The sequence below is a fragment of the Vidua chalybeata genome (assembly GCF_026979565.1).
Source record: "Vidua chalybeata isolate OUT-0048 chromosome W unlocalized genomic scaffold, bVidCha1 merged haplotype SUPER_W_unloc_3, whole genome shotgun sequence".
Classification (NCBI taxonomy): Eukaryota; Metazoa; Chordata; class Aves; order Passeriformes; family Viduidae; genus Vidua; species Vidua chalybeata.
In genome coordinates this window covers 1,199,343-1,219,989 of record NW_026530338.1, presented here as the reverse complement: position 1 = coordinate 1,219,989, position 20,647 = coordinate 1,199,343, and the positions used below count along the sequence as shown (strand labels likewise).

The following is a 20,647-nucleotide window of genomic DNA, read 5'->3' as shown; positions in this document are numbered from 1 at the left end:
CTTTGATCTCATTGCGATTACAGAGACGTGGTGAGATAGCTCACGACTGGAATGTTGTCATGAAGGGCTACATGCTGTTTAGGAGAGACAGATCAGGAAGGTGTGGTGGTGGAGTTTTCCTCTATGTGAGACAACACTTGGAATGCATTGAGCTCTGTCTTGGGGTGGATAACGAGTGGGGCAAGAGCTTATGGGTTAGGATAAAAGGGCAGACTAGTAAGGATGACACTGTTGTGGGTGTGTGCTACAGGCTGCCTGAGCAGGAGGAAGAAGTGGATGAGGCCTTCTACTGGCAGCTTGAAGCAGCCTCACAGTCACAGGTCCTGGTTCTTGTGGGGGATTTGAACTACCCTGACATCTGCTGGAGAAGCAACATAGTGAAGCACAAAGAGTCCAGGAGGTTCCTGGAAAGCATTAATGGCAACTTCCTGTCACAGGTAGTAGCGAATCCCACAAGGAAAGGTGTGCTGCTTGACCTTAAACTAACAAACAGAGAAGGGCCTTATTGGAGATGTGAAGGCTGGGGGAAGCCTTGGCTCTAGTGACCATGAGATTGTGGAGTTCAGTATCAGGAGAAGAGGAAGCAGAGTAGTAAGTAACATTACAACCAAGGACTTCAGGAGAGCTAACCTGAGCCTCTTCAGGGATCTTCTTGGAAGAATCCCATGGGAACAGGCCCTGCAGGGAAGAGGGGTCCAAGAGAATTGGTTGATATTCAAGAATCACTTCCTCCAGGGTCAAGAACAGTGCATCCCAATGAGCAAAGAATTGGGCAAAGGGGGCAAGAGACCTTCATGTATGAATAAAGAACTCAAGCATAATCAAGAAGTACACAGGAGGTGGAAACAGGGTCAGACCGTTTGGAATGAATATGGAAAGGTTGTCAGAGAAGGTAAAAATGAGACAAGGAAGACCAAGGACCATCTGGAATTAAATCTTACCATGGATGTCAAGGACAACAAGAAGGGCTTTTTCAATAACAAAAGGAAAACTGTGAGTTTGCGGGCCCCGAGTTGGGCAACTCCCTGGGGGCTCCCCTGGTAGGGGAGACCCTCCTAGAGCAGTTCTGTGTCAGGAACAAGAGACGCATTGAACTTTTTCGGTCTTCAGCTTCTGTTTATTGTTATCTTATCAAAACTTCAGCATACTCTGCACCAGACTCTGTGTGCAGGAAAAACAGCACAAAAATGGCTAACAATCTCTTGTTAACAAGGCCTTTTAAGTCTAATAAAAAACTAAACTACGCAATTAAGAAGTGACACATAAATTATTTTCCTTTCTAACCCAATAACTGACCCCTAAAGACCCGCAAGGTGGATTTTTCTACCCAATTACAAGATACCACCTAAACCCAAGAAGAAAGAGGAAGAAGAAGAAAGAAGAAGGGAACTCAAGACAACACCCTATATCCTCCATCTTGAACCCATCTATAACATACGAAAAATCCTAAAACCTAAATTTCTCACCCATGTGACATACTACACTACTCTCTACAATCTCTACAATCTATTTCACACTTTTGTGGTTTCTCGTTTACCTTGAGGCTTTGGAAGTTTTCTCCATGAATGAGGGTCAAAGTCAGTGCTCCCCTGGGGGTCAGGACACCCCAGAGCAGAGAGAGAAATATTCCCGGTGCCCTGGGTTTCCACAGAAAACAAAGGATAATGTGAGGCCATTCCTAAATGGAGGGGGACCCTAGTGACAGAGGACGCAGAGAAGACAGAGTTACTGAATGCCTTCTTTACATTGGTCTTCACTGACAAGATCAACCCTCAGGGATCTCTGACTCAGAAGACCAGGCTTAAGGAATGCTGGAAAGAAAACTTTCCCTTGGTCAAGGTGGATTGGGTTAGAGAACACCTAGGCAAACCTGACATCCACAAGTCCGTGGGCCCTGATGGGATGCACCCATAAGTACTGAGAGAGCTGTCAGACATCATTGCTAGGCCACTCTCAATCATCTTTGAAAGGCCATGGAGATCAGGAAACGTGCCTGAAGACTGGAAGAAAGCAAATGTCATTCCAGTCTTCAAAAAGGTCAAGAAGGAGGACCCAGGGAACTACCGGCCAGTCAGCCTCACCTCAATCTCCAGAAAGCTGATGGAGCATCTCATTCAGAGGCCATCTCTATCCACATATCCACATGGACAATAAGAAGGTGATCAGGAGTAGTCAGCATGGATTCACTAATGGTAAATCATACTTCAATAGCCTGATTGCCTTCTATGATGAAACAATTACCTGGATGGATGATGGGAGAGCAGTGGATATTGGCTACCTGGACTTCAGCAAAGCTTTCAACACTGTCTCTCACAACATACTCATAGGCAGACTCAGGAAGTGTGGACTGGATGAGTGGACGGTGAGGTGTATTGAGAAGTGTCTGAACGACAGATCCCAGAGGGCCATGATCAGTGGCACAGAGTCTAGTTGAAGGACTGTCACTAGTGATATCCCCCAAGGTTCTATACTGGACCCAGTATTGTTTAACTTATCCACCAATGACTTGGACAAAGAGGCAGATGTCTCCTCAGCAAGTTTGCTGATGACACAAAGCTGGGAGGAGTGGCCAATACTCCAGAGTGCTGTGCTGCCCTTCAGAAGGACCTTGACAGGTTGGAGAAATGGGCAGAGAGGAACCATCTGAAATTCAACAAAGGCAAGTGCAGGGTCGTGCATCTGGAGAAGAATAACTCCATGCACCAGTACAGGCTGGGGGTGACCTGCTGAAAAGCAGAGCTGCAGAGAAGGACCTGGGAGTCCTGGTGGACAACAAGCTGTCCATGAGCCAGGAATGTGCCCTTGTGGCCAAGAAGGCCAATGGTATCCTGGGGTGCATTAGGAAGAGCATTGTCAGCAGGTTGAGGGAGGTGACCCTGCCCCTCTACTCAGCCCTGGTGAGGTGCATCTGGAGTGCTGTGTCCGGTTCTGGGCTCCTCAGTGCAACAGAGAGATGGAGTTCCTGGAGCAGGTCCAGTAGAGGGTGAGAAAGATGATGAGGGGATTGAAGCAACTCTCTTAAAAGGATGGACTGAGAGAATTGGGCCTATTCAGCCTCAAGACAACTGAGAGGTGACCTTATCAATGTCTATCATTATCTGAAGGGAGGGTGTCAGAGGATGCAGCCAGGCTCTTCTCAGTGGTAGCAACCAGTAGGACAAGAGGCAACAGGCAGAAGCGGATTCACCTGAATATGAGGAAGAACGTCTTTCCTGTGTGGGTGACTGAGGACTGGAACAGAGACCAGAGAAGGTGTGGAGTCTCCATCACTGGAGATATTCAAGAACCATCTGGACACAATCCTGTGCCATATGCTCTGGGATGATCCTGCTTGAGCAGGGAGTTTGGATGAGATGAACCCACTGAGGTCCTTTCCAACCTTACCCATTCTGTGATTCTGTGACTTAGGTTACTAGTTAAATCTGTATGCTTTAGTTTGGCATTCTTGTTTTTCTAACCAGAAAAAAAAAGGGTATCTGTGCATGGTTTATACAACTACTTATACTGGTAAACAAGCAGTTACTCACATTCTTAAAATTTATTATGCTACTGTAAATTATTTTTTTCTCTCTCTCCTGTGCTCTCTTGAGGGAAAAATAATTTTCAAAGTTATTTAATAACAAACTGAAGTGACGTTTCATTTATGACTGCATATTAAGAGGTTTATTGGTGACACGTTGGTGTTCCTGTGTCTGAAACTTAACATAAGACAGACCACTCATGTTTCCTCAGACAAACAGCCTCGTTTATGGAATCCAACACTCTTTTATAGACAATTCAAAACTCCCGGTGCTATGCAGCCATTGGCCTATGTCTGTGTGCCCCCAGACTCTGAACCAATCAAATGCCTACATGTCAGGAGAGCTGCCACTGGCTGAAGACTCCGTCAGTCAGCCCAGAGGCTAGTTCATAGAGCTGGGCTGGACTTCTTATCCATAATTGGATTAATGCTAACTACAGATCAGCTTGCAATGCAACATATTGGTACATACATATTTTGCCTAATATGTGTATTTTAACTGTTAGTGAATGGAACTTAGTGTTGCTGGTTAAAATGTTCTTCAGAGCTGTAAAACCGATAGATGCTGTCTTGAACCTATTTTATTCATCAACATACAGAAGAAGAAAAGCATTTTTCCTGCCTTTTCACTTTTTAATTGATTTCTCAATTTCACACGGCCTAATTGAAGCATGGACAGACGACTCTTCAACTAATTAAAGTTGAAAAGAAGGGTATTTATTACAGTGCTGGACGCATGTGGAATCGTTTCCAAAGACATGCGCAAGGAGTTGCAGACTCCTGCTCTCTATTTATACAGAAAAGGTTTTGCATATTCACATGGTTTCTAAGGACGCATAATACATAATCATTACCTGCCCACTTTGTATTATAATCAGCTGAATATCCATTATGGCTGCGCAATTGTACTCCCTTAATTGGGTGGGTGGGATTTTGAAATAAGGGAGTGGTCATACGGGAGGAAGAAATGCATCTTCCTTATCGTGAACTCTTTACCTATAGCTAGTTGGCAGGACCTTTTGACCTGCTGGTCACAGTCCAAGCCTCTCTTAACTGTTTGATTATTCTTGAGGTAAGGTATTTCTATAGTTTCTGCTCCTTCACAATAGTTCCATCTATTCCTGTCACTCCTAGTTTCTCTTTCTTAATATATTTGTTATTCTTTAACTAAGGTACGTGATTCTTGTTAGCTATATTACTAACTTAGCTTCTTAACTGAAATATGCAGTCTTTTACTATCCTAATTATATTCCCGGCTGGCCCCTCGACTCATCTACAGTTTTCAATTGTCCTAATTACATTTCTAGCTGACTCCTTGACTCATAATTGTCTATCTGCACTATTCTGAATAAATTGACTTGAAGCAGTAAAATGGACTGTTATCAGAGAGCAGTTTAGCACAGTAGTATACTTTGTTTTGGGGAGAAAGTAAAGGACCTGGCCATGTTAGTTGATTATCTTCCTTAAAAAATTAGGTATTAAACATGTTATTAATACTATAGCTCTGGTCAGTTAAGGTTAATAGAGATTATAGGTAACTTAAGACATAACACACATAACATAATTAAAATCCTAAATAGTTTTTCTAACAACTAGGTATTTTTTAAACTTGCATATTCTTTGAGAACATTCGTCGCTCCTTAAAATTTTATTTGGTTCTGATAACAGGTAGATTTTTCAAGTTTTTATTGTTGGATGTTTATGGTATAGTATATGAATTAAGTAAAAATACCAACTACATTTTATTCTATCCTAGGTAATTTGCAAGTCAGATGCTCCTACAGGGGATGTTTTGCTTGATGAAGCTCTGAAACACATAAAAGAGACCCAACCTCCTGAAACAGTACAAAATTGGATTGAACTGCTGAGTGGTAAGCCTTGAACATAATGTATTTGATTTTTCCCTCCCAAATAAAGCTAATTATCTGGTATCACTAGAAATTACACTGTTAGATTTTTGTGGAGATAGCATGCAAAAAAGTTTATCACCCTGTCCTCTAGAGTAGTCTTTTGCTAATTTTAGCCTTTAATCAAATATAAGTTAGTTGCTTTTGACTTAACTTGGTACAGAAAGGATCTAGATGGAAGTGTCAGAGGACATTTCTACTCTGTGGAAGAGGTGTCTTCGATATCCCCAACTCCCATCTTGTGTCCATGTGGCTGACCCATATACTTCCAGAATGTGTTCAGGGGGCCATTCCTCTTCTCCCCATTTTTTAAATCCTCCAATCATTTCCTTTTTCTTTAAGTCTTCATAAACTGGTACTCCTAGTTCATCCCCATCTTGCCCTGAAAAAAGCAAAAATCCTGGCTGTATGATTACCAGAGTAATCCACCTTTCCACCAGGTGGGGAGTTTTAGGTAAGATCTTTTCCTACATATCCAAAATAAGCCATCTGGTGCTTTCCAATAATCATTATCCTGTTGATTTATATTTTCCCAAAATTTGGATATTTCTGGGATTCCAGAATAGGGATTCCTGCCTGTATTTTTACATTGAAAAAGTTTGGTTTCGTTATTATATTTACAATTTTTCCTATTTTTTTGTACTCTGGGCCCAATACAGTTTTGGTTCTTCTGGGACCCACCATGTAAAAGTCCCATTACTAACTTTATATCTCTTACAGGGAGTACTTCCTACTCTGCTAAGAAAATTTTTCCCAGTGTGCCGGAGGCATTCTTCTCCTCTTACTGTTGAACTTAAAACCCACCCTTCTGGCTGGTTCTTCCCTCTTATATTTGTACTGTTCCATTTAAGAAGTTCAACAGGGCCTAGGCTACTGCCTTTCCATGGCCATTCCTCTGTCATCAAGACCCCCCACAGACCTAACTGTTGGTTACATTTAGTTCTTTACTTATTCTTTCCCCCAAATCTACAAACAAGCTTTTCCCTAATCTGGGGATTTTTAATTTCATTTTCTAATTGTTGTTTCAGTTTTGTATACAAATCTTCATGTGGGGTTGACCCAGGATTAGATTGCGGCATTGGCTTCATAATTTTGTTTACTATCTGTTTCTTTACCAAATCCTAGACCCCACCCCTGAGAGCAAATGTAAAGTAAACCCATCTTTCTCCCTTTGGACATTCACTTCCCAATCTATTACCACTTGTTCCTAAGTTTTCTGCGATTCAGTATGTTTGCCCATCTTGCGTACAGGTATCAAATTTGGATGGGTCATAACAGTAACTGTCGACATGGGTGTGGGAAGTAAAAAAGGAACCTTGGGGTTTTCCCAAATAAAGCAATTGGTAGCATTTGTGACATGAATTTGCTTGAATCCCAAAAGGGAATAGACAAAAAAGGAGTGACAGCTGAAAAAGGAATAGCAGAGGTTCAGTATGGCTTATATCCCCATCTCCCATGCCTATGGGGTTGCCACCCATAGCAGGTGTATATGATCTTCTTGGCGGCGAGTACAGTGGCCAATCTGGTCTTGCCCTCTATTTCCTTGTCACTTCCTATTTGCTACCTTCCAGGCAAATTGCTTTTGACACTACTTAACTGTGGTTTCCCACTATTCCTCAGGGACTTCCCACTCAATTAGTATCAATAATACTGACCCACAAAGTAAATTAACTATTTCTGCATCTGATAGCTACTGTCTGTTCAAAATTGGTGAGCCACGCTTGCGACATATCATACAACACAAGTGTCTTTTATAAGAACTACAGTACCATTTTCATTCACAATCTCTACAATTACATATAACCCAGCTAGCATGTCCTGTATTGGGGTTTATAAGGCACAGTATATGCATTGGTACAGAGGGTGGCTGCAATTCAACCCTTAGGTCGAGATATAAGAAATTATCTTATTTATATAAATCACAAGCTATACCAAATATTCTCTGGGTCTGACATCTATATAAACCAGATCCTCCAGTTTGAAGAGGAAGTATGTCTTCCCAGGGAGGGTATCTGAGTTTACTCAGAGTTTCTCCAGGGGGTACTTGAAACCATTCATATAAGCTTCTCCTTACTTCCCAGTTGTCTGTTATCCATGGGAGATTATTTGGATCATCCCAGACAATTACCACCTGATCCAGGCTTAACAGTCAATTTTGTATCACCTAGCGCTGATGTTATAGTTCACTCCTTAGGTTCTTCCACAGGTCCTTTGATTCTGCTGGCATGGATCCACCCTCTTTCCTTGGTCCGGATCGCTGCTTCAGTCGTCAGCAGTACCGGAAAAGGACATTCCCATTGTGGAGTTAAAGATTGCTCTTTCCATGTTTTAACCAGTACCCATTCTCCCGGGTGGACACTATGAATTTTAAATTTTAAAGGTGCGGTTTGAGGGATTATCCCTTTCAACCACAAATTTTCTGGAGTTCATGCAATTGTGGTGACATATTTTCTAGCACTCGCTTCCCCTTCTTTGTAAGTAGCGGTTTCATGTTGAGTGGTCAAAAAGGGCAGCCCGAACATCATTTCATAGGGTGATACTCCCAGGTCTGATCTGGGTTGTGTCCGGACCCTTAGTAGGGCCAAAGGTAAATACTTGACCCATGATATCTGGGTTTCAATCATCAGTTTATTTAAGGTCCTTTTTAAAGTCTGGTTCATCCTCTCTACCCGGCCCATACTCTGTGGGTGCCATGGAGTATGTAATTCCCATTCTATTCCCAGGACCTGAGTTACTTGCTTTAAGACCCTTGACGTAAAATGTGTTCCTCTATCTGAGTCTATCTTGTTAACCATTCCATACCCGGGAATAATTTGTTCCAAAAGGGTTTTACATACCACATTAGCTATAGCTCTAACAGCTGGGACAGCTTCTACCCACTGAGTTAAATGGTCTATTATTACTAATAAAAACTTCTATCTCTGCACTTGGGGAAGCTCAGTAAAGTCCACTTGGATGCTTTGAAATGGGCTAACTCATGACCTCCTGGTGTTGTTTTTCTCATAACCTTTTTATTTACCTTTTGGCAAGTTATACATGTCTCAGTTACTTGCTTTGCTAATCCAAAGATCCCAATGCACCCATAATTCCTTAAAAAGTGATCACACAAAGCCTGAGTACCCCAACTGATGCCGTTGAGCAGGATGGGAACAGAGAACTCCAGATTAGAAGGCAAAGAGAATGAACCGATTTATTTCAAATGCACCGCTCTATATATAGAGAACATCGTGCGGACTAATTTCATTGGTCTTAAAGTAAAAACATCTCACACCATTGGTGTGCAGTGAATGATGCACGGTAGTAGAACATATCTATAAACAATGTGAACAACAAGATAGATTAGAGAATTATTTACATTCTTTCCCAACTGCTTCCCAGGCTCTCACCTGGTTAGAAAACCTTTCTCTTTCTCTCTGACTGAGCTGAGAATATCCACACCCAATGAGTCTTCCGATGTATGTGTTCTAATATTTTCCTAGTAAGGAGCTTATTAAGTAACTGCCTCCCATCAGGGAGTTTCCATTTTCCAGATTGATCTTGTTCTCTCCCTATCTTGCTTAACTCCTTCTCTTCTGCTTCAGTAAATTTTGGAATTTCCAATTCTTCCTTACTTGGAGTCAAAATTAACCTAACTTTTTTGCTCCCATTTTCTGCTGCATCTCTAGTGTCTTGATCTGCCAAATTATTTCCTCTTACTTCTGGGGTCATTCCCTTTTGGTGTCCTCTAACATGTACTACAGCTACTTCTTCAGGCAATTTTAATGCTTCTAAAACCTCTCGAATGAGTACCTCATGAACCAGCCCTCTTCCTTTTGAATTTAGTAACCCCCTTTCTTCCCAAATTTTTCCAAAACTGTGCACTACCCCAAAGGCATATTTCTAATCGGTATATATGGTTCCTTTCTTATGTGCTAAATATTCCAATGCTCTCTTTAGAGCATATAATTCACAAGATTGAGCAGAACAATTTGTAGGTAATTTCCCTTTTTCAATTGTCTGTATATTTTTCCAATTGACTAAAGCATATCCTGACATTCTTTTTCCCTGTAAGCATCTAGATGAACCATCAACATATATTCTTTCCCCTTCCGGGAGGGCCTGTTCTGCTAGATCTTCCTGAACTTCAGTTTGGTACTGTATAACTTCTAAACAATTATGTGTTAAGTCCCTCTTTGGTTCTCTGTATAAAAATTGTGCTGAGTTGAGACTTTTGTCTACCTCCAGGGTCAAGTCATCACTGTTTATCAGAATTGCTTCATATTTCAACATCCTGGAATCTGTTAACCATTTTTCAGCATTTTGATTTAATACATTTTGGACTGCATGAGGTGTGTACACAATTAGTTTACTTCCGAAAGCAAGTTTACAGCTCTCCTCTACTAGGATGGCAGCAGCTGCTATGGCTTGAATAAATATTGGCCAGCCACAGCTCACTGGATCTAGCAATTTAGATAAATAGGCTACTGGTCTTTTCACTCCTCCCCATTCCTGGACTAAAACTTTGTGAGCTACTCCATTTTCCACATTCACATACAGATAAAAAGACTTTTCTAATGAGGGTAAACTCAAAGCTAGTACTGAAGCTAGTTTAAACTTTAGTTCCTCTAATTTATTGTCATCTTCTCAAGTCCAATTTGCCTTGTCTTCCTCGGTCAACTTTTCATATAAAAACTTCACTGCCTGTGTATATCCTTCAATCCACAGCCAACAATACCCCAATAATCCAAGCAGTTTTCTAACTTCTTTATTTGAAGAAGGGAGGGGAAGGCATAAAATTCTGGCAATCCTCTCAGGATTTAGCTTTTAGCTACCTTTACTTATTAAGTGACTGTCCTAGATTAGAGCAAATTTGGGAGAAGACCTCCAGAAGGAGCCCCCAGAAGGCAAACCCCCCCCACGGCCCCTCCCCCACCTGGTTCGGGAAGAATTTCCTCAGAGAGAAATGGAAAAAAAACTGTTTATTTAACAAGCAAAACACTCCCCAATACAAAAAACAACACCAGATGACAAAACTCTTTCACTGTTCTGAAGAGATGACAAATTCAGAAAGTCTCTCCTGGGAGTGGTCACCCAGCTATCAGTCTCTGGCGCTGGGGATGGCTGCTGCAGGTCACAAAAATGCAGACTCTCGGTGTTTCTTGATGTTTCCCAGGTCCAGGTCCAGGTCCAGAGCAGGTTCAGATGATATTCAGGAAAGGGAAAGGGAAGGGAAAAAGAAACAGTCCAGGGTAAAAATTGGACTGCCTAGCTAAACTAATAAGCAAAAGCAAAAGCAAAAGCAAAAGCAAGCAGGCAAGCCAAGCCAGACAAGCCTCTCCTGGACACAGACCATGGGGGGAGGTGAGCCAGCTGATAACAAGACAAAACAATCCTTCACTTTCAGAGTCAGTCCTGAAGGCACAGAACATGATATCAAGCATAAACAGAACACACGATTTGGGATACAAGCACCATACTGTCACACTAGGACAGTGACCGAGATACTTCACGTCTGACTCTGCAAATTGTAATTTCCCTTTTGATACTCTTAATCCTTTTTCCCCAAGAAAATTCAGAAGTTTTAAGTAGCCTCCCTAACTTCAACTTCGGCTTCTTCTGATAATAAAAGGTCATCTACGTATTGGGTAATCTGTATTCCAGGAGGAGTAGGGAAGTTCTGTAATATTTCTTCTAAAGCTTGCCCAAATAAATTTGGAGACTCAGTAAATCCCTGTGGCCGTTTTGTCCATCTTTATTGTTGTTTTCATTCAGTAATTGGATCTTCCCCTTCAAAAGCAAAAATATTTTGACTATTTTCTGCTAACGGACAAACCCAAAATGCATCTTTAAGCTCCACCACACTAAACCACTGATGTTGAGGCAGGACTTTACTTAAAAGGGTATAGGGATTAGGTACCACTGGGTAGCGGGTCTGGGTTCTTTTGTTAACTTCCCTTAAATCTTGAACTAATCTCAAAGTCCCATCTGGCTTCTTTATTGGGAGAATAGGGGTATTATGAGGAGGCATACAAGGTTCCAATGTCCTATCCTTTATCAATATTTCTATTACCGGCTTTAAGCCTTCTCTTCCTTCTAATGGTATAAGGTACTGACACACATGCATGGGACATGCTCTCTCAATCATTACCCTTATGGGGTCAATATCCAATCCTCCCCTATTTTCTTCCCCAGCCCAAACTTTTGTTAATCCTTCCCTCATCTTCTTGGCAGAGTTTTAGCACTTTGGCTACCATTTTTCCTTCTTCAGGTATAACCGCTATTCCTAATTGTACCTGCAAATCTCTCCCCAATAAGTTGCAACCTGCTCCAGAGACTAATAAGACATCTCCCACCCCTATTCTAGTTTCCCCTTCAATTACCACGTTTTTGATTACAGGAACATTAAACCCTTCTCCTTTGGCTCCCGTTACTTTTATAGTGTCATTACTTACATTACACCCCTTCAGAATAGTAACTACACAAGTTCTCTCTGCCCCAGTATCAACTATAAATTCTAATGCCTCCCACTGGGGGCCTACTTTTAAAGTTATCAAAGGCTCTAGGTGGTATTTATCCCCCAGGAAATAGAACCCCTGACATCCCTAGTCTGCTGATTCTTCTGAATGTATCTCTTGGAATACTTTCAGGTTCTTCTTTAGGTGGGGGCAATCTCTCTTATAGTGTCCCTCTTCTCCACAATAAAAACAAACATTTTTTGTTTGCTTCTGAGATTTTGATTGTACCGGGGTTCTGTTTCCCCCCCTTTCCCTATCTCTAAAGCCTGAATATCTGGGAATGGTACCTGGGGTCTTCAGATCCCTTGGGGAGTTACTCTCTTGCATGGTGGCTATCATAAATTTAGTTTTTGCCTTGGATTTTTCTTCATCCCTTCACACATAAACTTTTTGGGCTTCTTTCAATAATTTGTTTAACCCCTTATCTTGCCATTCCTCAATTTTTTCCAACTTCTTCCTAATATCTGGCCAGGCATGGGTGACAAAGTTAACCCTTAATAGGGATTGTCCTGCTATACTATCAGGGTCTATCCCAGAGTATTGCCACATGTTCTTCTGGAGCCTCTCTAACCATTCAGTTGGAGTTTCTTCCTTCCCTTGCTGCCCATCAAAAGCTTTGTTAACATTTTGCCCTCAGGGTGCTGCTTCTTTTATCCCTTTGATTATCAGATTGTGATAATCATTCATATTTCCTCCTCCTGCTGTGTCGTTATGATTCCAGTTAGGAGATGCTATTGGCATTTTCTGGTCCCCTAGGGGACCTTGTTGATTTTCTCTTTCCCAAATTCTCATTCCGGCAGCCCTAATCATCTGCCTGTCCTCTTGGGAAAATATAATGCCCATTATTGACAGCATTTCTTTCCAAGTAAAACTGTTGGGGTCTAAAAATTGGTCTAATTGTTCAGCTAAATTGGGGGATCTTCTAATAACCCTTTTATTTCCCTTTAAAAATTTCTGAAGAGGTCAAAAGAGCATTCACAAATCCTATCCCCCCCTTGAGCCCCTCCCGTAAGTACTTCCCTTAAAGGAAATAAGCCGATTTCTTGATCAGACCAGCCTTTCTGTTCCTCAGTCATCATAACCTTAGGAAGGACTTTTTTCACTTGCTGTGGAGTGGTGGTAGGGGCGGAATTATTAAGCAGCCCTAGAGATCTTGCTGAACTTCCCCTAGTGTTGTAACAGGGTCCTCCATTGAAAGGGAGGGGGCCAATGGAGCAGCGGGAGTCGCCGGAGGGGCGAGGATTGTTGGGCAGGGGCAGGAGCCACTGGAGGGAAAGGGGCGGGGGCGGGGGGAATGCCTCCAATGGCTCCCACCTCTTTTCCTTCTTTTTATCTGCTTGCTCTGTCTCTGAGGCTCCTGATACCTTAAAAACATTTACTCCCAGAGGCCAAATTTCACCCGTCCAGCAGGAGGCATATTCACTTTCCTCAGGATCGAAAGATTCTTTTGCATTTACAAATGTTTAAAGCTTGACAAATCCAACCCTCAAAGGACCCATACTTAGGTCAATAGAGATGATAGGATCTTATTTTGTTTTTTGTCCACTCTGTCATACAATAGTGAATCATTTTGACTTTATCTTTTCCTTTTGTACATAGATTGCTATCCCAGTTAGCTAACTTAATTCCCAGTGGACTATCCTGGGGTATATCCGCTGGCGCCTTTCTGGTCCCCTTTTTCCTTGGACCCAACTTACTTATTCCTTGTCCCATCTTCCCGGGACCTGACCTGCTTGTCCCTGATCCCTATTTCTTTGCTCTAACTCACTCCTCTGGCAGCTTGGACACCACTCACTCCTCACAGTTGTTTCTCACACTAAGCACAGAAAATCTTTCCTCTCCAGTAATACAATCCACCTCCTTCCAATCAACAATTGATATAACGTCTACTCATTCACTCATCTCTCGCTTTGTGTGTATGACACGTTTCACTCACTCTCACTCATTCCATTACCATGACAAAGTGACAACACAACAATAAGATATCTTTATTTTCAAATCTCTTGTTAACATTCACCCACGGGTATTACTTATCACATAAAATGCTTTAATTTGGGGCATATGATCTCTGTCTGCCCCTTCATATACTAAAGGACAGCAGAACTCCAAAACTCTTAGGGTAGCTGTCTAGAGATCTGCTTTTCCCCAGATCTGGCAGCTGAGCAGAAAGTCTTACCAATAAAACCTCAAATGTTGTTGGCCAACCCCAGATGCTCTTGGGTACAGGATCCCTAATGTATTTTCCTCTTAACCTCCACGGATCCCAACCCTCAATCTGACACACCTTTTGGGACTAGAGACCTTGACTCTCGTCCCCTATTTCCTAGTGGATTGCCTAGGAAATCCTTTGCTCCCTTTCCTGGGGTCCAACCCCTCCCTGGGACCCAGTCCCAGTTACACCGGGGGATCACTCACTCTACCTTTTGCTTCATCTCTCCTCTGGCTGGTCTCCTTGCAGAGACACTGGAACCACGGCTAGAAGGACTCTTCACTGGCTTTGCAGATCCAGTCTGTCCAGTCCGTGTCTCACACACACCAGTCAATCCCCCTGTACCTGTTCTAGATTGCAAGGCAAGATGTAATCTATTTGACATCTGTTAGAGGTGTGGAAGTTATCTTCTGTTAATTGGGGCAGTTTTCTTTATCTCTTCCACAAACCAATCCTCCCCCCAGGGAAACATCTGCTGATAATGGCCTTTTGAATGTCACTGCATGACTGATAAAAGTTACAGCATCCCATTGTGAGATGCTCCGCTCAGAGGGAGGAGCCAAGCATTCTTAACTGGATATAATCTGAGTTGTTGGGACACCAGACTCAGCCTATTCCACTGGATTCCCAAGAGGAACAGCTGGGGTTTTTCCACTGGATCTTCAAAGGAAGACTACACCCTTCCACAGGATCACTGCTCCGACAGAACCACATCTGCCACTCCAGGAGGACTGCAGGCATTCCAATTTGGACTGCTACCAACACCCTGACCAAAAGGGTATCAGGTTGTATTCTGACTCTGTCAGTGGTTTTTCTTTTGTATTATTGCATGTATTTTGTTTTCTTTTCCCCTTTTCCTAATAAATTGTATTTCTGACTTGGAGTCTCTCACTGGTTTTGCTTTCAAACCAGAACAGTACCTTATCCCCGGCGTACAGATACTTACAAAGTTTTTTCCTGTCTAGATCTTTGTGCTCAAGAATTGTGGGCTAGTTGCCATGGTTTCTTAGGGAGCCTTTTTTCCTTTCTTTTGTTTTATGAGTTCCTTCTTGTCCACGGGATGTCAGCCTGTGATCGCTGATGATGCCAGAAGAAGCTGAGCGAGCCATCAAACTCAGCAGGATGCGCCTCCTGCTCAGAATCCCCCAGGGTCATAGAGATGAGGTGTTCATCCCGAACGATCACCCAAGTAAAAGCACTGGGTGTGCAGCCGTAGCCAGGGCCACACTGGCTAACCGTACCAACTCTTCTTATATACACTTTCTATTGCATCAGTCAAATATATATTCATAAATTATTATACATATTCAAACATTTTTTGAACTCGTTTACATGTTCCAGGAACTTTTTAGCATAGTCCCTCCTCTGATCTGCCTTTTTAGAGCATGTGCAGTAATCTTGGATGTGGTTTTGAGGGTTGTGTGTCACCCCCTACAATGGCCCCCTGTTCCGTGGTTTCAGCAGGTGACAGTTATTGATAGTCAAAGTGTCAGTAGCAGGGGTCCTTGTCACGCCCGTTCCTCAAATGTTATGCGACCATGCAGATAGTTTAGCTATTTCAGTTATTGTAAGTTAACCACAAGTACTCTAAATCAACATCAGCTACTTCACAAATATGTCTGAGTTATTTTAATTATTGCTATTTAGCTACAAAAATAAAAGCATTAGTTATTATTTCACAACTATAGCTACTTCTGCAAAAGTTAACATTATATTATAATGCACGGCACATAGCATCCACTTTAATATTGCAAAAGCCAAAACTATTATGTGTGTTTATCACATTTCCCCACCTGCCGAATCAGAGTTACCCCCACCAGGTAGGAGCTGGGTTCCACCCAGTGCCATCCCGGAAGCACTGGGGTATGCATAGGAAGCTGGCCAAAATGTTGGCCCAAAACTGGGTTCCATTCCCCCATCCTGGGCTGTGTAGGTGGGGGAGAGGGGAGGGGCAGACAGGGGAAAGCCAGGCTCCTGCCCACCGCCTCATTCCCCCTTTGCTGTGGCACAGACTACCGCCCTCAACCTGAGCACCATAGACAGGCGGGAAGAGGGAAGCAGCTGGGATGGCCCCTCCCACTGCAGGAGCCAGGCTCTTGACATCCCCGCCCTGGACCGTTGGCAGTGCAAGGGCCCCACCCTTACTGGCAGAGGGTACATCCACACTGCTCACCATGACAGTCACAGCTGCACCACCCACAAGAGTTAAGTCATCCCCTTGGGCGGGCTGCTCCCTGCCCCTAGCCCCTCCCTGCAGCAGTAGCAAAGGCAGTGGGGCTACCGTGGGCAGCTCAGGTGGGGCTGGGGAGGTCACCACCAATGGCAGTGGTGGCCAGGATTATAACAAAGGTAGCAGAGCCAGGCCCAGAGCCACCCCTGGCAGCACGGGCTCTGCCCCCAACCTCGCCTCCACCCACAATGACAGTGCCCACACAAGCCACCCCAGTAGCACTCTCGGGACCCACATCCCCAACTCCTATGTGGGCAGCATAGAAGGGTCCCCGGGGCAAGAGGTGGATTGGGCTACGACCATGTTTGCGCAGCTGGGCAGCTCTACCTGGCAAAGGCTGTGAAGGAACCAGCAGCAACTGCAAAGGAGCAGGTTGAGGCAGTGGCGGCGGCAGCAGTGGCTGCAAAGGGATGGGTTGCGGCTGCAACAGAGGTGACGGTGCACTGGGAGCCACTCTTGCGGGTCCCTGATTCCCCAGTCCCCTCAAACTCAGAACTATCAATAAACCTAAGTCTAATATATCCGGATCTCTGACACAGATTTTGCTCTCTAGGGGCTCTTTACACTGTTTCTCCTCTTTCTCTTTCTTTCCTTTCAAAACCATAACAGGCTGCTGCTCCACCAGAGTTTAATTTGATTTGTAACATTTCCGCTAGTCTGGGTGGTTTATAAGGAGTAAAAATAATTCTGAATACAAAATTTCCTGCCATCTTTGTTCATGGCGGAGAATAGACAGAAGTTGAGACACCATAATGTTTTCTGGGGTTCCATATCATGGCCAAGCCTTTCTTCCCTCCAAATTATGTAAAGGCCAAGGCTGCGTAGACAGTTTAATTAATTCTTGGCTTTCAAGAGATGTCTTAGAGCCAGTCAATGCCCCCTAATGTTGTAATGCCAAACCTAAGGCAGAATTATCAGGAATTTTTTCATCTTTTGAAAGCCCACACCCCATATTCTATTTTAGGCAGGGAAAAGAAAAGAAAAATAGCACTTCCAAGAGCACGAGTTGAACCCACTGCCTTGAGGTGTTAAGTCAAATTCCTAACTCTGTACCATCTGCTTAGATCAGCATGAGCAGGCTACTGCAGTCTATGAAGCACTGGTCCAGAGCACCCTCCTCCTCCCCACCTCTTTCCACAAAACCAAGATGGTGGCTGCTATGTGGCTCACTGCAGCTCAGCTGAATGTCTGCCTACACGCAACAAGGAGACCAAAACTGCGCAGTGTGGATTATGAAAAACCGAACCAAAACAGGTTAAACTCTGACTGGAGAGGGTGAAGGAAAAAAAAGAGAGGAAATAACTCCACTTCCCTGAGTCAGGAGTAGAACTGGCATACCCGAGGTTGTGATGCTGGTGGCTAGTGCTGGGCACCACCACTAGAGCCGGGTATTTCTTGCTGCACTATAAAACTCTTGTCTCAGAACCAAGCATGGTTCAGCGCCCCAACTCCCTCCCTCCTTTTCCACAAGCCGAGCTGAGCTGGGGTTAACCTGCAGTTCCCTGGGCAAAAGCACAAAGGGGAGAAAAGCCTCTAGGAGCCTCAAGTGGGACCTCTAGACCCCCTCCCCATGCTGGGGTGAACCTTCAAAGACTGAACAAACAAATGACCTCCTAAGACCACAAACAAAAGGATCCCACAAAAAGGTCATATTCCAGTCCCCAAAACATGTCTATTTCTGGAAAAAACAAAAATTACTAGCACAATTAGAAAAAATAAATTGCTTTTATATTACCTTCTGCTTCTGTGTGGGATCGAGACTCACAGAGCCTCTCAGATTGCCACAGGAAACTCCTAAAAGGTGCTGGCAGAAGAGCTTCTAGCAGAATGTAACTCGATTCAGAGGCGTTCCATAGGGTCCCGGAGGTCTTGTCTGGTGGTGCCAAAACTGTTGCCTGGAATAAAACACAGATCTTTTCCAAACAGTGTTAAAATTATAATATAAAAGCAAATCTTTAATCAAAAGCCTTCAAGGTGCACAATTTGGTGATATGCACATGTGATACAGTATTTCTACAATTTTTATAAGGTTAGTTGATTAGTATACCTATCAAATATTGTCCAATTAGAACAGCATTTGGCTAGGTAATTTTCCCCCAGGTACTGCCCCATTGGAATTGATCCAGGGGCTTCTTTGCCCCATTTCCTGCTGTGTCTTCTCAGATTCTGGTTGGAAAACAAAATGTCCTTGTTGTAGGTTCTCTTCTTGAAAATAAGACTAAACAGTATTTCAGGATTGTATTAGAAGGTTAGCTTATTGTTCTAAAATGTAGGGGAAAAGGGTAGGAAAAATGCTAGAAGCTACAACCATGTATTAGCAGTCTACAAAGCTAAAAATATATGAAAAATATATAGAAAGCTAAAAATCTTTAGGCATCAGTTGCTTTCCAGTTCTTCTTCCTACAGAATAAGCACTGTGGGGTTCCATAGGTCTTATGAATGGAGACAGGAGAGCTTAGACGAGTCCTGCCTTTGTCTCATATTTCTGGCAGTAGCTCTGTTTGAGGTGGCCTGCACCCCAAATGTCTCTCATTTGCAAGTTCTTAAAAATGGCCAATTAGGTCTATTACAAAATGGATTATTTATTGAATAGACACAAGATTAACAAACTAAGACTTTAACCAGACTACTTACTACACAGGATAAAACAAAAGAAACACTACTAGTAGGTTCATAATACAGTGCACGATAATAAAGGTACCTATGTTATAGCTAGCAAAGAAATAGTGTAGATTAGGAGCCAATGACTTACCAACAAATTATAGTGGTGTACAGAAGTCTCCTTTCACTCAACTTCCAGAAGAGCAACTCGAGGCTGACGTCTCAACTTTGAGAACTCCCCACACACTCAGAGTGTGTGTAAGACATTTCTGATTTTATGAAAATTATAGTGGTCTTTTATAGTTTGTAAAAGTGCTGTGTCTGTCAGTCACGAATCTTTGCTTATCCTTTGCCCTGAATTCAGGGCAGGATGTTTATTGCTGGCTAAAGATGTTTTTCAGCCGGGATAATTCACCACAAGGCAAGCTATTCTGGCTTGACTGAGCCATGGGGGAAAAACAGATAAGCTTTTGCTGTATCAGGGGTGAAAGGTCCTGTCACAATAGGCCAGTGGGTTTTGAAGAATAAGCATGGTATTAGCCCACCAGGTGCAAACAATTTTTCGTGTGGCAACATTCCCCCCCTTTGAGGCTTGTGAAGCTAATGTTCCCTTCAAGCCTTCATAAGCCTCACTTTGGTTTTTTACTAACATCATATAAGTTCTTTGTGTTGCATTAGCAATCAGTTTTTATGCAGCTTAAAGCAAGTATCCTAATCACAATTATTACTGTGATCACAATTATACTTTGCAAGAATGAGGTCAACCAACCAGTCAGAGAAAATACGAGTCTTTAAATATTTTATTCAACCATTTACTTTCTAATCCTGCCCTTAATTCTCTGCAAGATGCAGCAACCTGTCGCTGTTGAGCAAGAAATGACACAGATTCACCAGTAGGCTGGTTTGCACAACAGCCACTTTAATACGAAAAACTCTCCTCTTTTATAGACAGCTTCAACACATTCTACTTGATTGGCTAATGAACAAAAACATCTTTCTCACAAACAGTCCTTGAGAAGAACAGAAAAACAGAGTAGGAAAACACTATCTGCAGGTTGTTTATACTAACAAGCTATCATCATTTCTCTACAACTCCCTAAAAAGTCTCACAAGTCTGCTGTGAGAAAATGAATCTCATTTTCTCGCTCTCTGACCAGGCTGTCACATCCACAGCAACCAATTTTATCCTCTCTATCTGATCATCCAATTTAGCAATTGCATTTAGAATGTACACACAAGAAGTATTTTTTAAATTCACATAACCACATATTCCATGTTCATGTAACAGCAATAGGTCTAAAGCCAGTCTTGCAATTGTTCCTTTATTTCAGTAAACCCTTGTTATAGATCGAGTGAGAGCCTTTAGACCAGCCCTGCCTTCGGTTCAGATTTTTGGCAGCAGCTTTACTCAGGTGACCTGCACCTAAATCACTCTGGCTTACACGTTCTCAAGAATGGCTGATCAGATGTATTAAAAAATTAGTTATTTATTGAATAGACAGAAGATTAACAGACAAAAGGCCTTAAACAGAGTTACTTACTACACAGGTTAAAAACAAAGAACTACTAGTAGAGTACATAAAACAGTTCACAACATAAGAGTATCTATATTACAGCTAGCAAAGAAATAGTAAAGATTAGTAGTCAATGTAACTTACCACCAATTGATGATGGGGTACACATAGA

The 20,647-nt window shown here is 42.7% G+C and overlaps 1 protein-coding gene across 2 annotated transcripts in view; it reads left to right on the top strand.

The window, feature by feature from the left end:
- LOC128782887 (Golgi phosphoprotein 3-like) overlaps positions 1–20,647 on the top strand; it is a 174,230-nt gene that overhangs the window by 132,000 nt on the left and 21,583 nt on the right. For both annotated transcript variants that reach the window (XM_053933397.1, XM_053933396.1), the window contains exon 3: positions 5,277–5,391. In XM_053933397.1, the coding sequence (XP_053789372.1) occupies positions 5,277–5,391 (115 nt within the window). The remainder of the gene's footprint in view (positions 1–5,276; positions 5,392–20,647) is intronic.